General features: G+C 47.7%; 1 protein-coding gene across 1 annotated transcript; it reads left to right on the top strand.

The window, feature by feature from the left end:
• The first annotated feature begins 14,441 nt into the window (after nt 1–14,441).
• Nucleotides 14,442–15,212, top strand: TMEM215 (transmembrane protein 215). Its single transcript, XM_035140485.1, has one exon. It carries the CDS (start codon nt 14,442–14,444, stop codon nt 15,210–15,212), a length of 771 nt encoding a protein of 256 aa, XP_034996376.1.
• The last annotated feature ends 1,196 nt before the right edge of the window (nt 15,213–16,408 follow it).

Genomic DNA, 16,408 nt, shown 5'->3' with positions numbered 1-16,408 from the left:
AATTATTCCCCATTTGTACAAATGCCAAAGTTCATCCGTTCCAGAAAACCAACAGCAAAGAGTCTCGCGGCCATTGGAAGACTAACTGGTTCTGGCATGAGCCTTCATTGGCCAAAGCTCTGGTCTTGAAAGTCTCAGACTGCCCAAGTGTCTCTAATTTCCAGGGACAGTCCTGGATTTACAGAAGCCATCCCGGTTTCTGAATTCCCTTGGGACATTCTTATTTTCATTGGGGAAATATTGGATGGTATGGAGTTATGAGACCCCTGAACCAAGGAGGTAGACAATCTTTAGAAGACATCTGAAAGCAGCCCTGTATAAGAAAGGTTTGTAATGTTTAATGTTTTATCATGTTATTTTTATATGTTGGAAGTAGTCCTGAGTGTCTGGGGCAACCCAGTCAGATGGGTGGGGTATAATAATAATAATAATAATAATAATAATAATAATGGAATAAGATGCCCCTATTTTCATGAGAAAAATGTTGGTGCGTATGAAGTCTACATTACTATAAATTGGTTCGTCTTTAAGTTGCCATTAAACTTGGCATCGTCATCACTCAATTAATAATGTGCATTAAACTTCACATAAAGCACCTGATTTTTGCAGATCACTTCTTCAAGAACCTCCATAGGAACCACCTTTCTTCACAGCCAAGGGCAAAAAAATGTGATCTAATTTTAAAAGACTTTGTCGTGCCGCACGCTGCCAAGCAGCAATATTCAGCAAACATTTGGCTCAGTTGGTATCTTATGATTTCAGTCCTCGTTTCCCTTTAAGCCTTTAACCACAAACGTGAAATCTTGCACTACTGTGCTAAATACCGTGTTTCAAATTGGCATCCTTATCGCTTGGAGACACCATTATCTACTAGTGGCTGCACGCTGTGGGCTCTCGTTCAGCAATTTCCCTTTCTACAACTCCAAGCCATTGGATTTTTCTTTTCACTTTTCTAGCAGATTGCTGGCACTTCTTTAAAGAACCAGGTCTCAAGAAGCAAAAAGAAAAGAAGGGGAGGGGAGGGGGGAAGTTCCCTGTATAGATCATGGATGAAAACCCACATTTCACCAAAGTCAATGGCAGATTTCCCCATGGTGTTAATAAACATATTCACGCCGCTCCTTATGGCAAATTGGTTTGGTTGATTTGTTTAGAAGATTCATATTTACAACCTTTTATGGGCAATGTTTCCAATGAAATATATAGATCAGGGTGTGGCGATCACACAGGGTCCCCGGACCCCGGATGTTTCACGGTCTATTGATCCCTGTGCCACCACTTTATTTCCCTCTGTCACCAACCAGGCTCAACTTGGTAAAATCCTGAGTCCAGTCAGGGTTAAATTGGAACATTAAACTTCTGTTTATTTATTGCAGTTTAACAAGCGTGTGGTTTCATAAATGGTCTTCAGTCAATTATTAAAAAAACACTTGGTGCCTATACCGGCCTATGCCTTCCTATACCTGCTAACACTCCCTAAACCAACCTCCTTCCTGTTCCAAACAAGTTCCACCCTGAACTTCCTAGCAACTAACTGTTACTGACTCAGCTTATATTCCGCTACACTAACTCAACCTACCCACGGACTCCCCCGCAATTCAACTCCCACTCCAATCCCAACTGAACTCTGAACCAACTGAACTCTGAACCCACCCACCCCGAGCTGGTTTTATAGTCCCTCTGACTCCACCCCCCTGGGTTCTCATTGGGTAACCCGTTTAACTATTTCACCTCCAGCACTATCATAGGTCAACGTCACACAGGGGTAGGGAACCTGGGGCCCTCCAGATGCAACCACAACTCACATCCTCTGACCACTAGCAGGCCTCGCTGGCTGTGGCTCATGGGAGTTGTAGTCTAACACACCTGGGCACAAGTTTCCCCTTAAGATATAATCTTTAGCAGGGGGAAAGGATTTGCGTGTTCAGACCTTTAAACCTCCCCCCTTAAATAATTTCAGACAAGACTCAAATTTTGGTTTTTGGCAGAATTTAGGCCACAACTTTATTGATTACATCAGGTGAATGGATGCATAGGCTCTGGTTCGACTAGCTCCCTGCCCCGTTGCAGGTAGTGCTGGCCCAGAGCTCCATCATAGGTCAGCCTAGGGTGAACACCTGAATAGGCAGAAAACCAGGGACATGCTATGTCCACCACCCAGATGTCCCCCTGGACTCAGGCACGGGCACAACCCCTCGCAGGGTTGACTAAACCATTGAGTCCCTGGATTCCTTTAATGGAATACCCTTCACATAGGGATGGCAAGAGCATTCTCCCATCCCTATCACCTGAACCAGAGCCTATACGCAACCTTACAAGTTGTGACGATTTGCTACGCAGCAGGTGAAACCCAAATGGCACCAGCCAATCAGCCAAGTGGGGAAAATTCCTGCCATGCCCCTGTCCCAACGACAGACGACACACGACGGCATAGCAAGGTCAAGCATGCAAGCCCTATAAATAGGGAGAGGTGGGCAGTTCCGATGCACTGACCAAAAGAGGAAGCTCTGAGTCACGTGCATGGGCATATATAGGTCCCTTGATAGGTTTGGCTAGCGTCGCATTGGCCTGATTAAACCCAGCATCAAGGGACCTACCAATAGGGTGTTGTGGCTATCCAATCGTACCCACCCTCAACACAGTGTTTGGTTGCCAGGTCCCTCTTTGAGGGAGTACACAATTTCCCATTCCTGTGGACTAGTGTTGTGTCTGAATACAACCACCTCAGGCTTGCTTCTTAAGCTGTATCATGCCCTTTGTACAAAACAGTTCAGGACAACATAGCAGCAAAGGCTGAACCATCATAAAGAAGATGTTTCTGAGTGGAAACTTGGGAGAGTTGGATTGGGCTAAATATCTTTCAGTTTCAGCACCTGTGATGGAAGACAAAGGGCTGAGTTTTGCTCTTCACTCTGATGCTGATAGTTAGCGGTCTTCTGTGGCAGCAGAAGTGATAGAAAACGGAGGTCAAGTTTTTCACCCTTCCATCATGCTCTGCCCACCATTTATCATATGCAGAAGTGGAGTGTGACCCCTGAACTGAGAGCCAGTGTGGTGTAGTGGTTAAGAGCAGTAGAATCATAATCTGGGGAGCCTTGGGCTAGTCACACTTCTCTGAAGTCTCTCAGCCTCACTCACCTCACAGAGTGTTTGTTGTGGGGGAGGAAGGGAAAGGAGAATGTTAGCCGCTTTGAGACTCCTTAGGGTAGTGATAAAGCGGGATATCAAATCCAAACTCCTCCTCCTCCTCCTTTTCTTCTTCTTCTTCTTCTTCTTCTTCTTCTTCTTCTTCTTCTTCTTCTTCTTCTTCTTCTTCTTCTTCTTCTTCTTCTCATCCCTTGGCAACGGCAAGCCTGGGGACCTCAGAACCACACCTTTGATGCTGAATGTCTTGTTCCAACCTGTCTTCCAGTCACACACTTAACTTCTGCATTGCAGGGGGTTGGGCTGCATGACTCGGTTTTCCTTCCAACTCTACAATTCTATGATTCATATATATGTGTGTGTGTGCATGTGTGCTAAAAAAATTACCATAATTCCTCCCTCCAACAGAGGTGATCAAGTGGTTAAAAGCATAAGAAATGACAATGATAAACCACATAATTAAAATCAACCCCCCCCCCCAAAAAAACCCTCCACGGTACTAAACTGAAAGCAGCACACACAAAAGATCAAGAAAGCCAAGTAGCAAATAGTGAGTGTTAAATACTTGCTGAAAGAGAAAGGTTTTCAATTGCTGGTGGAACACCAAGGAAGAAGAGGATAATCTAAGTTACTGTGGCAGGGAGTTCCACAGACAGGGCGCTGCCACAGAAAAGGCCCTGTTACACATGACTGACAACTGAATGTTGCAAGGCTTTGGCATTGCAGGAGGGCTGTATCTCTTGATCTTAAATGATGGGTGCACGGGTGGGGATAGTCACGAGGGTGAATGCGCTAAGTAATTTCTAAAGCACTTTATATTCCAAAAAGTGCTAAAGAAAAAAATTCAGGAGAAAGGAACATCACTTTATAACAGGGTTCAGAATTCTAGATTAGAGATGTTGGAGAATTCTGATGAAGTTGGAAACACGAGCAGAAATTGCAGGTGTTTGCTTATTCGTCCCATATCGGGAATTGAACACAATCCAATATTATGGAGTATGAATGCTACTCCCCCAGTCATAAATTTTGCAAGTGCACCGGGCTATTATAAATCTTTTCGACATCATGGTCATCAGAATGGGAATAACCACCGACAAAATTTGCAATATGGCACGAGGAACAGTCCACAATCAGAACTCAAAAACTGACACAGCCTACCGAAGGGGCTGATGTTTCAAACAATCAAAACTCAAAGGTTGAATCTTCTAGATTGGTGTCCCAGATTGGGCCACACACTTTGCTGTTATACAACACAAAGTAGCAGTCACAAGGTAAGAAAACCGCAATGTGTGAAGCAGCCCTCAGGGTGCTGCCAACATGGCAGCTCGATTAAAATCTAAAAATTAAACCTGAAGCAGGGGTTAAGGAGAACGAGGCCCATATGCGGAAGCAAATAAATTCCCTTTCCCGGTTCATGCTACAAAATAAATTGAAAAATCGAAGGGCCCAGAACATTTAATCTTTTTGAGATAAATTACCTTGATTATTTGATGGCTATTCCTCACCATTTTAAACACCTTATTACAATGGGCTTGTTCTCTGTGTGTTCAGTGAACTGGGTTTTTTAAAAAAAATATTGCCTGAAGGGCAATGGTAGGGAGCTGTGAGCCAGAAAAACCGCCTAGACACAACCCACACATGGCGAATGTGGAAGTCTTCGAGCACACAACCCTTGTATCACATTGCACACTGCTTTTGCAGCTGCCAAACTTAGACGCCTTCCCAAACTCCCAGATTCAAAACAGTGCTGTTCTGAGCAAAACAAGTCCAAAGTCCTATTGGATCACAGAACTAGTTTCACAAAAACCAATTGGATCTAGCTTTTAGGTCAAGGGAGATACAGTGGTTTTTGAACTTAATCCGTTCCAGAAGACCGTTCGACTTCCGAAACGTTCAAAAACCAAGGCGCAGAGGGCGGCCTGCCAATTCAATAGAGAAAATTGTGAAAAACAACAGATACACGCAGCGGAAGCTGTTCGACTTCCGAGGCGCTTTCGAAAACGGAAGCATTCACTTCTGGGTTTTTGGCGTTCGAAAACCAAAACGTTTGGCAACAGAGACCTACTGTATATTAAGGCAGAAATGGGGGACTTTCAGCCCAGGAGTCTCCAAGCCTCCCTACCTGTGCCTCAGGTATCTCCCCAAGTCACACCTTTCACTAGACCTCCTCTGCAAGATCCTCAAGTGCTTTTGCTTGGTTAGAATACATCCTTGAACTCTGATAATCCTTCTTGCTTACCTGAATGGAGGCATGGGCATGGCCAAGATTCATGTTGGGAGCTGGCAGAACACCTGCCGGTCATCTTCTGTCTAGCACATTCAGAATGGAATTTTGTCAACAACGCTTGTTTTAAATTACCGTCTTTTCACTGCAAGTCCTCAGAAAAATATGTCAAAATCTTCAGTCCTTTGAAAACTAGGAAGCTAAATGAAAAATTAACACCTTTCATGCAGTTAACGAGTCTACGTATTTTGCAAAATTACAAAGAACACACCTTTTAATATATATATATATATATCTTGTTTTGAAAAAATCTAAACTAAAACAAGTTTTCTCGGATTTTCTGAAAACCTCTTTAGCACTTCCTTCTCAAATTCCTCCTTTCCCCCAATGCACTCAGAGGCTACCCTGTCATCATCAATCTTAGCCAGGTCTTTACTCTCTACGAGGTATGGAATGACTGCTCTACGATAAAAGTGACCTCAACAAGCATTTCAATTTCAAAAATTCTGATTCTTTCCTACTTTTAGTTAAGTATTTTTTTATTTATTTTCTTGATTCGGGAGGAACAGATGCCTCCCGCTAATGGTAGGGCAGAGTGGGATGTGTGAATGTGAAGAAATTAGCCCACTGCAGAAACGTAAAATTTGAACTGCACGTTCTGCCTGCTTTTGCCTCACCGCTAGCATGTTGGCCTTGGGAAGTTGATACTTGATTCCATAGATACTTGATTCCAGTCCTGAACTGCTCTTACCAACAGAAATCTATCTTCCGGTTACCTATGCTGTTGAGATCTAGCCCTGGATTAAGAACATGACAATAAAAACATGTGCCTGGGCCTAGATAGTGAAGTTGACATCCCAGTGAAAAGTCGAAGACCCTGGTAGAACATTGCACCCGTGGTGTCAGAAGTGGTCTGGGCATGCAAGATGGGTGGGAAGAGAAGATACATTCTTGCTGCCCACTAGCCAACACATCAGGGAGTGATCTGAGTAGATATTGTCCAATCTCATACCATCATGGGAAACCTATGTTGCTGTCTCATTTGACTCATTAGAGTTAAATTTTCATGTTCATTCTAATTGCATATATTCAGGTATTTTTCCGTATATAAGACAATGGTTTTTTTGCTAAAAAACCAAATTATTCAAAAATAATGCGTCTTATTCACGGGGGCCTCTTAGACACAGAAAAATACGGTATCTTCAAATAATGTGTGTATGTGTACACACACACAAATCATTTATCACAACATCTTTGTGGTGAGGAAAATAAAATCATGACTGCCATATTTAAATGTGTGTGTGTTTTCCCCCTTATGAAGGTGAAGGGACTCCTAACCATTAGGTCCAGTTGTGGACGACTCTGGGGTTGCGGCGCTCATCTCGCTTTACTTTATCGACATACAGCTTCCGGGTCATGTGGCCAGCATGACCAAGCCACTTCTGGCGAACCAGAGCAGCACACGGAAACGCCGTTTACCTTCCCACCAGAGTGGTACCTATTTATCTACTTGCACTTTGATGTGCTTTCAAACTGCTAGGTTGGCAGGAGCTGGGACCGGGCAACGGGAGATCACCCCATCACGGGGATTCGAACCGCTGACCTTCTGATCAGCAAGCCCTAGGCTCTGTGGTTTAGACCACAGCCCCACCCACATCCCAACTTTCCCCCTTACACTGTAGTACTAAAAAGCCATCCTCTGGAATTATCACTGGAGAGCATTATTACATTGTTCAAAGGGTCAGGAGAGCTTCTGCATGCAGTTTAGTCACTGTAGAGGCCGAATATCTGCACATTGAACTCTGCCAGCCAATGAACAAAAGGGGTGGGGAGATACCAAGCAGCCGGAACAGCTCAACCAATGGGAGTCCACCCAAAATAATGTGGTTATAAAAGGTATTTGTTGTCTAGGCGGAATGCAAATTAAAAATAACCATTTTGAGAACAGCCCTTCAGGTTATTGCATTTCGAGACTTACTGAAAGGCTATCAAATCTCGCCACAATAGCCTGTAATAGATCATTGCCTAGCAAGCACAAAATTGGGCAGCAGAATATAGGTTCTGTGAAAGGCACACATTGCGGAGCTCACATTGCTGTTTTCCTTCACAGTTGCAAGCAAGGAAAGCGATGTGTGTGCCTGTGTTGCGGGTGGGATGGAGAAGAGGGGAGGGGGGTGGAGGGAAGCACAGTTGAATTGACTTTCTTCCAAAAAAAGCACAAGAGAAATGGGATAACAAAGCAATGGGAAGCTCTCCGGGTACACCTGCTGTTCTCTTCTGCGAGGCCTCTGCTCTGGAAACGCTGTTTGATGAATTCAAGGTTATTTAAGGTTGGATGCAAAAGAAGCCAAAAAATGTTACCCAGCAGCTACAGAACCATGTTGTTGGCATGACAGCCAAGATTCCCTGGCTGCCCTGTATCGCTTACCAAGGCCACCCCAGCAGGCACTGCCAGAGGGCGAGCGGACAAGCTGGCCAGTTGGCCCAACAATGCTGGAAGGAGGATCCCGCAGTAGATGCCACCACAGCTGTCAGAACGGAGAACTTCTACGAGCACAGTCAAACTTCTGTCCACGTGGAGGGTCTCATGAAGGCTCCAGGTCCGTGGACTCCTATCTCAGTGTCTGCCGGACATCAAAAGACCAATCAGTGCGGCGCTTTGTTTCATTTTTTTGTTTCTAAAGGCAATTCCAAGTGCTTAATACACACACACACACACACACACACACACACACACACACACACTCTTTCTTTTTCAGCTATCAAGGGTGCCAGATGAAATTTAAAAGGGGGAGAGGAACAAGTGGATATTAATAATAATAATAATAAAAATAATAATAATAATAACCCAGAGAGTTCTGTGGATACAGGATTTCTACTACGTTTTATGGAGTTAGGGCACTTTCAAACTACCTGTTTATAGAAGCTACTTAATATACATTCACTCTGATTTGTGGCTGGGTGACTTAGACCAGGGGTCAGCAAACCTTTTCAGCAGGGGGCCAGTCCACTGTCCCTCAGACCTTGTGGGGGATCGGACTATATTTTGAAAAAGAAGAAGAATGAATTCCTTATGCCCCACAAATAACCCAGAGATGCATTTTAAATAAAAGGACACATTCTACTCATGTAAAAACATGCTGATTCCTGGACCGTCTGCGGGCCAGTTTTGGAAGGCGATTGGGCTGCATCCGGCCCCTGGGCCTTAGTTTGGGAACCCCTGACTTAGACAAAACAGTGTGAGAAACTGGTTTGTCTATGTCATGTAGCTAGGCACCAAATGGCTGCTTAACCCAGGGTTCCAGTCGCCAAAACGGAACGTCTTGCTGCCACTTTGGGGCCAGACAGCTGGAAACTCTTATTTTTCAATACGACTTTTTGGTTCCTGAAATTCATTCTGATTGTGCAGATAAAATATAACCAGAAGCATTCTACAGGATGTGTTGCTAGTGTGTGGAAACAGTCAAGATCCAAGGACTCCAGATGGTAGAGTCATCAGGTGTCATCCTGGTGCCCGGGCATCTCCACTCAGTCGCAAGTGGCCAATAGCCGGGAGCAAAATGCACCTGGTGAATTCTGAACTCCGTAGACAACACTGAGCATTACCAGTCCATTTTCCCCATCACCAGTTATTCCAAACGAGTCCGGTCTTTGGGGGAAGCAAGTTTGTTGCACAACACCTCCAGCTGCAATAATGCAGTCTGAATTTGCCGCTAGGTGACTTAATCCCACTGGGAAAGCATAGCATCCCGGAAGCGCCCATCTTCTGAAATAAGCAACACCTAAATGGCCTCAGTCCAGTATACCTGAAGGAGCGTCTCCAGTCTCCACCCCCATTGTTCTGCCCAGACACTGAGGTCCAGTGCCTTCTGGCGGTTCCCTCACTGCGAGAAGTCAAGTTACAGGGAACCAGGCAGAGGGCCTTCTCGGTAGTGGCACCCGCCCTGTGGAACACCCTCCCACCAGATGTCAAAGAGAAAAACAACTGCCAGACTTTTAGGAGACATCTGAAGGCACCCCTGTTTAGGGAAGCTTTTAATGTTTAATAGATTATTGTATTTTAATGTTTTGTTGGAAGTTGCCCAGAGTGGCTGGGGAAACCCGGCCAGATGGGCATAGCTGCCAAGTACCCTGTTTTCCCTGGGAAACTCTCGTTTTTACTTACCTTTTCCCAGTGGTCCCCCGTATCACTTCATCTCCCGTTTTTCTCCGTTATTTTCTCCTGCCGGCAGCCATTTCTTTTCTTTCTGATTTGCTCTTCTATGGGCACAAAAAATGGCCGCCGCCAGCTTCAAAAGTCGCATCTACGCATGTCCGGAAGTGCATAGACGCTACTTCCGGTGTCAGCGGTGGCCATTTTTGGTGCCCATAGATGGGCAGAGCGACACCGGAAGTTGCATCGATGCATTTCCTGACATGCGTAGAAGCGACTTTCGAAGCTGCCGGTGGCCATTTTTGGTGCCCATAGAAGGGCAAAGTGACACCGAAAGTTACGTTGATGCAACTTCCGGTGTCACATGGCTGCCGGTCCCGGATTCTGCAGTCCGGGACTTGGAAGGTAAGCAGATGGGCGGGGTATAAATAATATATTATTATTATTATTATTATTATTATTAACCAGTGGGAGCAGTCAAATACAACATTCCTTGTTTTCCTAGAGTGGACATGTGAGGAAATGTTTGGTCCAGCCAGTCGTAAACTTCCTGTTTCCTCCTGGCTGGGACATAACTTCCTCTGCATGTGACTAGAGGTGGGCATGACCTTAGCTGTCCAAGTAACAGAAAAGGACAAGGCATGCAGCAGTGTAGCACTCTCTCTCTTCCACCTTTCTTTCGTTGTGTGAGCTGGAGTGACTGCTAGCTTGCAGTCACTGGGATTATACCCCCCTATGGGGTAGATCTACATGTATATATCTGTAACTAAGTCTGCTTTCAGGGATCCCACTGTGAACTGATGTGAGTGAACTTCTTTTATATACTTTAAAACAAGATTGTGGTGTGTTTATTCTTTTAAAGAGGAATATAAGGGAACTTACCAGGAACATACAATTCAATACTGAATTGTGTGATAGACAAGCCTGCCACCAGCTACCCGCTGTTCATGTTTAAAAGGGGAATGTAAAACTCTGCTAAGTAAAGGAACTTGCTAACGCAAGTTAGGAAGGGTATTAATAAACAATATACTGTATCCTCTCCTGCCTCCCTGAACACTCCCACAACATCCACCTCAAACAAATTAGCCACCCATTCAGCTTCCTATTTCTAGGTATCTCAGGGCTCTGCTTTGGGAGAAGCGTTTCTGAAAAAAAGAGTTTAAGCCAGCAAATCTCAGGCAGAGAGCGTGGGGGCGGGGAAAGAAAGCAGGCACATATGCCTTCCCATATGTCCACTGCAGCGAAACGATCCTTTTACTTTCTTGCCCCACTTTGCTTGCATTTAGGGCCTGCTACCAAGCCTCAGACTCCCTGGGAAAGACCCTGATGCAGGGAAAGATGGAGGGCACAAGGAGAAGGGGACGACAGAGGACGAGATGGTTGGACAGTGTTCTCGAAGCCACCAACATGAGTCTGACCAAACTGCGGGAGGCAGTGGAAGACAGGAGTGCCTGGCGTGCTCTGGTCCATGGGGTCACGAAGAGTCAGACACAACTAAACAACAACAACCAAGTCTCAGATCTCTCTCTCTCTCTCCAGGACTGTTGCAATTTGCATGATCGATCAGAGCAAATCCTCAAGAGAGCAGCTCTTCCCCAAGGGCCGGTTTCATGCTGTGTTATTATGCCAGACATAAGGGAAGCAGAAGAGCAACTAAGAAGCGCTCAGGCCAGACCTGCATGTTACATTGGTACGGTGGGGTTCTGCCGAGTAAGCAAAGCAAACCACACGCATGCCGTTTTTTCCAGACGGAAGCCAGCTGAGGGAAGCGGCTTGCAGGGACTGATGTCTGACAATGCTAGCAAAAAGCCTTCTTTGGGGAGGGAGGGGAGTTCTGATGCAAATTGGCGAAGCAAATTTGACTCAATTTCCCACACCATTTGTCTTCTTGGCAGCAACCTAGTTAAACAGATTAGCATTTTGATCAGCCCAAAGAGTGCTACTGGCAACCGGGAGGATGCAGAGAGGAGATGGACATGTGGCAAGAGGCAATAGACCACATAATGCATGTTTCCATGTTTCCCATGTGCCTGTCTGTTCCCGAACTCTCCTGTGGGACAGAGAGGCCATCACAGATATGACACACAGACCGTTCCAATCTCCTCACGGGGCCTCAGATACGATGCTTTGACAAAGATGCTAGTTCATACATTCAGCGGTCAGTCATCAAGTGCATAGGAGTCAGGCGAGGGAAGTGAATGTCCGCAGAGAGCTTGAGCACAATTAAGTGATGCATAAGGGGGTTGGGGGCAGTTTGTCCACCTTTGGTCCCCACCCTGAACTCAGCTCTCACCTGTGGCTCCTAGAACCTGTCAGCATGCGACAGTGACCACACCCTGGGAAAGAAGCTTGGACTGGCCAGCTAAACTAGGTGAGGATAGCCGATGGATCTCAAACCCTTCCTGGGTTAGGGAATTCCCCTGCATGCAAAGGCAGGGGCCGAAAGACAGTCCAATAGAAGGCACTTCCAATAGAAGGAAGTGAGCGGCAGATGTGGGCCTCATCGACCTGAGAAAGTAGCCCATCTAGGAGAAGGGAAACTCTGTTCCTAAACCTCCGCTGCCTGGCAGCTATACTCATCACAGGTGTAGCCAGGATTTTTGTTGGGGGGTGGCAGGATTTTTGTGCCCACCCCGAAATGACGTGATTGGTCAGTTGCTGTTGTTGTTTAGTCGTTTAGTCGTGTCCGACTCTTCGTGACCCCATGGACCATAGCACGCCAGGCACTCCTGTCTTCCACTGCCTCCCGCAGTTTGGTCAAAACCATGTTCGTAGCTTCGAGAACACTGTCCAACCATCTCGTCCTCTGTCATCCCCTTCTCCTAGTGCCCTCAATCTTTCCCAACATCAGGGTCTTTTCCAGGGAGTCTTCTCTTCTCATGAGGTGGCCAAAGTATTGGAGCCTCAGCTTCAGGATCTGTCCTTCCAGTGAGCACTCAGGGCTGATTTCCTTCAGAATGGATAGGTTTGATCTTCTTGCAGTCCATGGGACTCTCAAGAGTCCCCTCCAGCACCATAATTCAAAAGCATCAATTCTTCGGCAATCAGCCTTCTTTATGGTCCAGCTCTCACTTCCATACATCACTACTGGGAAAACCATAGCTTTAACTATACGGACCTTTGTAGACAAGGTGATATCTCTGCTTTTTAAGATGCTTTCTAGGTTTGTCATTGCTTTTTTCCCAAGAAGCAGACGTCTTTTAATTTCGTGACTGATTGATCAGTTAGTTATTTCTATTGTTTTACTTGATCTGGGGAGGGGCAGCTGCCCCCCTTGGCTACGCCCATGATTCTTATGTGAGAAAAGCTTTGGGAGCAAACCCTAAGGAAAAATCTTTACCTGGTTTCTTCAGGAGAAGAAAAAACTGAGGAGTAAAATTCTGCGGGAGGGGCACTATTGTTTTCTTTCGCTTTTGATTTAACTATTTATTTTGTGCTTTTATTCTGCATTTTTATCTTGGGAAGTGCCCTGAGATCTTCAGAAGAAGGGTGGTCCTCCTCTGAGGGTCTTCTGCTGGTTCCCTCATTGTGAGAAGTGAAGCTACAGGGAACTCGGCAGAGGGCCTTCTTGGTAGTGGCTCCCACCCTGTGGAACACCCTCCCATCAGATGTCAAGGAGATGAAGAAATACCAGTACACAAGTTTTAGAAGACACCCTGTATCAGGCAGCCCTGTATCTCTAAAATGGTTCAGGTTCATGGCATCTTGTACGTCTCCTTCCAGAAACTCCTGCAGCCAAGCTGGTGCCAAATGACCCGCTTTCCTTTGAGCCACATCTGCTAGGCCAGAAGCGGGGCGGGTCTTCATTGCAGCGCGTTTCTTCTTCTTCCGCAGCGGCGCACAGACGCGGGGCAAAAGGAGCGCAAGGGCGGAGACGACGGGCAAGAGTTTGGGGCTAAGCGCGCGCGGCTGCGGGAAGGTACACTTGCAGCGCGCTCATCGCTGGAAAGGCATCGTTGTCCCCCCCCCGCCCCCCGCCTTTAGCACAAACTAGGACATCCCTCCAGCAGCAGGCGGGCGGGCTGCTTAACCTCTGCAAAAGGACAAAAGCCTTTGGCCAGGAGGGTCAGCTCTGCAAAATCTGAAGCGTTGCAAACGAGTCGTCTTGTTGATTTCTGGTGCCTCTTGCACCGGCTCCTTGGCTGAGGCAGCCCGATCCTCTTCATAGTTCTTCATCAGGCGACACTCCCTGTGATTTCGAGAGGACTCATTTCTGGAGCCTCTGCGCCTTGAACTCGGGCAGCTTCAGTGGGGACGACCGTCTCGGATCGCCCAAGGCGCGCGGGGTCCTCACCTACTGGAGACCTTTAAGTCTGCCCTCCCCGCACACTTTGTGCCACACAGCACTCCCCAACTAACTCCCTCTCTCGCCCCATGCCTCCGTTGCTGTCCCCTCCCCCTCCCCCGCCCTACAATATACCATTTGCAATGGCTCCTAATGCATCTCCCAGCAGCTTTGTTGATCTCTGGCCCGGGATCCAAAGCGGAGCAGCAGCAGCAGCAGAGAGGCCCACGGGACTTCACGTGTAAGACTGCAAGCGCGGTAAGAGGCGGCTGCTTTTTGCAAGCCTGCCTTGCCTGTCTTCAGCGGCGGCAGCAGCACTCCTAGCAGCGGCAGAGGCAGCAGTCGGGGGACGGGGAAGCCGACTTTGCAGGAGCTGCGCGCGGAGCAATGCTGCCGGGGCGCAGAGAAGGCGCGCTCCCCTGAGCCTCGCCGCGCGCGTTGCGAAGGGAAGGGCGATGCACTGAGACGCCCCTTGCAAGCGGTGCGTCGGCTGGGGGGAGTTTTGCTGCTGCTTTCCTGCCTCTTCTCCCCCCACCCCACCCCTCCGCCCCACAGCAAAGGATTCTCTTGGCAAACGGAGCTCCCTTCTCTCTCCCCCACCCTCCTCCGATGACCCCGAGGACTTCGTGAAAGCCATGCGCCCCGACGACATCAACCCTCGCACCGGGCTGGTGGTGGCTTTGGTCAGCGTCGTCCTGGTGTTCGGCTTCATGTTCACGGTGTCCGGGATCAAGGGGGAGACTTTGGGGGACATCCCTCTGCTGGCCATCGGGCCGGCCATCTGCTTGCCGGGCATCGCCGCCATCGCCTTGGCGAGGAAAACCGACGGCTGCACCAAGTGGCCCGATAACACGCGGCGCCCGCCTTGCGGCAGCTGCTGCTGCTGCCGCAAGAAGCCCCGAGACAAAGACGTCCTGGAGCTGCTGAGGACCCCGTCGGACCTGGAGTCTGGCAAGGGCAGCTGCGACGAGCTGGCCAAGAAAGCCTACGGAGCAAAGGACAGGAAGGGGAGCTCCCGAGGAGGAGGAGAGGACGGCCTCTCCACTTGCACGACCATCACCACCTCCGCCGCCGTCGGGGAGGGCAGGGGCTCTCTGCACAAAGTGGAGCAGGAGGAGAAGCTGAGATACTTGGAGAACTGCTGCCCGGAGATGCCTGGGAATGTCTTGGGGGCCGGAGCCACCCTTTTCAGTGCCTTAGACGAGCAGGAGAATCAGCAGCAGGGGGAAGGATCTCCCGTCTTCGATGGGGCCCCCGCGCTCCCGGGCGCAGAGGACACAGTTTCCGTGGCCCCTCTGAACAGCATCATCGTCTGTTCCTACAAGGACAGCAGCCCTTACGACAGGTACTGTTGCTATATAAACCCCAGCGAGGAAATCAGCTCGGATCACGAGACGATAGTTTGAAAGGACTTGGTGGAGGGGTCCTCATTCTCCCCTCCCCTCTTCTTTTTTATTTTTTTAAAAAAGACTTTGACGAATGGGCGGTGTTGTTCCGAGCAAGTAATGAAGGAACCCTCCCAGCAGCCGGCTCTTTTAAAACAAAAAATAATAACTGGTAATAATAGTAACAATAGTAATAATAATTAATAATAATAATATTGGCTGGATTTGCACTGCATGGGACAATTCTCATAGCTATTAACTTTTTTCTAAACCCCATCAACCTGGTATGTGACTGATACTCAAACCTTTTGTGCCTGAGAAAACAACTTTCTTTAGTTATTATTTTCGGTTTCTTGTTAAAAAAGTAATAATAAGCATGTTTCAGGAGAATCTGTCTTTTCTATCATGATTTGTCAGTTGGGGGGCGTGCCCAAACCTTTCAGGGATGGGGGGGCTGGTGGAGTGGGGGGGATGCTTTTGCTGCTCAAAAGTAAAGCAGAAATCAAATGTCAGGAGTGCTTCTTGGAAGCACAAGATATTCAGAGCTCTGCCTCTTCCACTGACTTCTGAAAGCACTGATAAAGAGGCTGGGTGCAGTTCGGTGTTTTCTTTTAAGATGCTTTCATCTGGTGAAGTGGGGTGGAGGGCGGGGAGAGCCAGGCTGGCCCTAAGTTTTCGGTTTTGGGTGCTGTAAGTTGCCTATTTAATATGCTCTTGTATTCTTACTGCCGGGTGGTAGAAGAGGCGCTTGAGGGATTTTCCACGTCATGTGCCAAAACCAAGTGACCAGCCTTCGGAACGTTGGGCGCTCACTTTCTTACACCGAGTCAGGCCATTGGTCTGTCTGGCTCAGTGCTGTCGACCCTAATTGGCTGCGGCTGCCCAGGGTTTCAGACTGGGGTGTCTCCTCACCCGGCCTGGAGATACAAGGGATCGAACCCCGGGGGGATTCTGCATGGAGCCACTGATCTACCGCCCTTCCCCTGCGTGTACCACACACATTGACTTGTAGGGGGTGCCACTTGCTGCTCTGCCTCAGGCGGCAAAACATCTTGGTCCGGTCCTTTCATTTTTACCATCTTATGGATCGGGCAGGGAACTTCAGACAACCCACCAGGAGCATTGCGTCAAATAAATTTGACCCATGCTGACCTCGGAGACTGAGAACCATTTTTACCAGCAAAGACAGTTGGTGGGAGTAAGGAGTCTGTATACAT

This window comes from Zootoca vivipara, chromosome 16 (assembly GCF_963506605.1).
Source record: "Zootoca vivipara chromosome 16, rZooViv1.1, whole genome shotgun sequence".
In the NCBI taxonomy this organism is placed as follows: Eukaryota; Metazoa; Chordata; class Lepidosauria; order Squamata; family Lacertidae; genus Zootoca; species Zootoca vivipara.
This window is presented reverse-complemented; position numbering and strand designations above follow the sequence as displayed.

Excerpts from the sequence above, each read along its gene's own strand:
- TMEM215 (XM_035140485.1), top strand. The coding sequence starts at position 14,442 with ATGCGCCCCGACGACATCAACCCTCGCACCGGGCTGGTGGTGGCTTTG.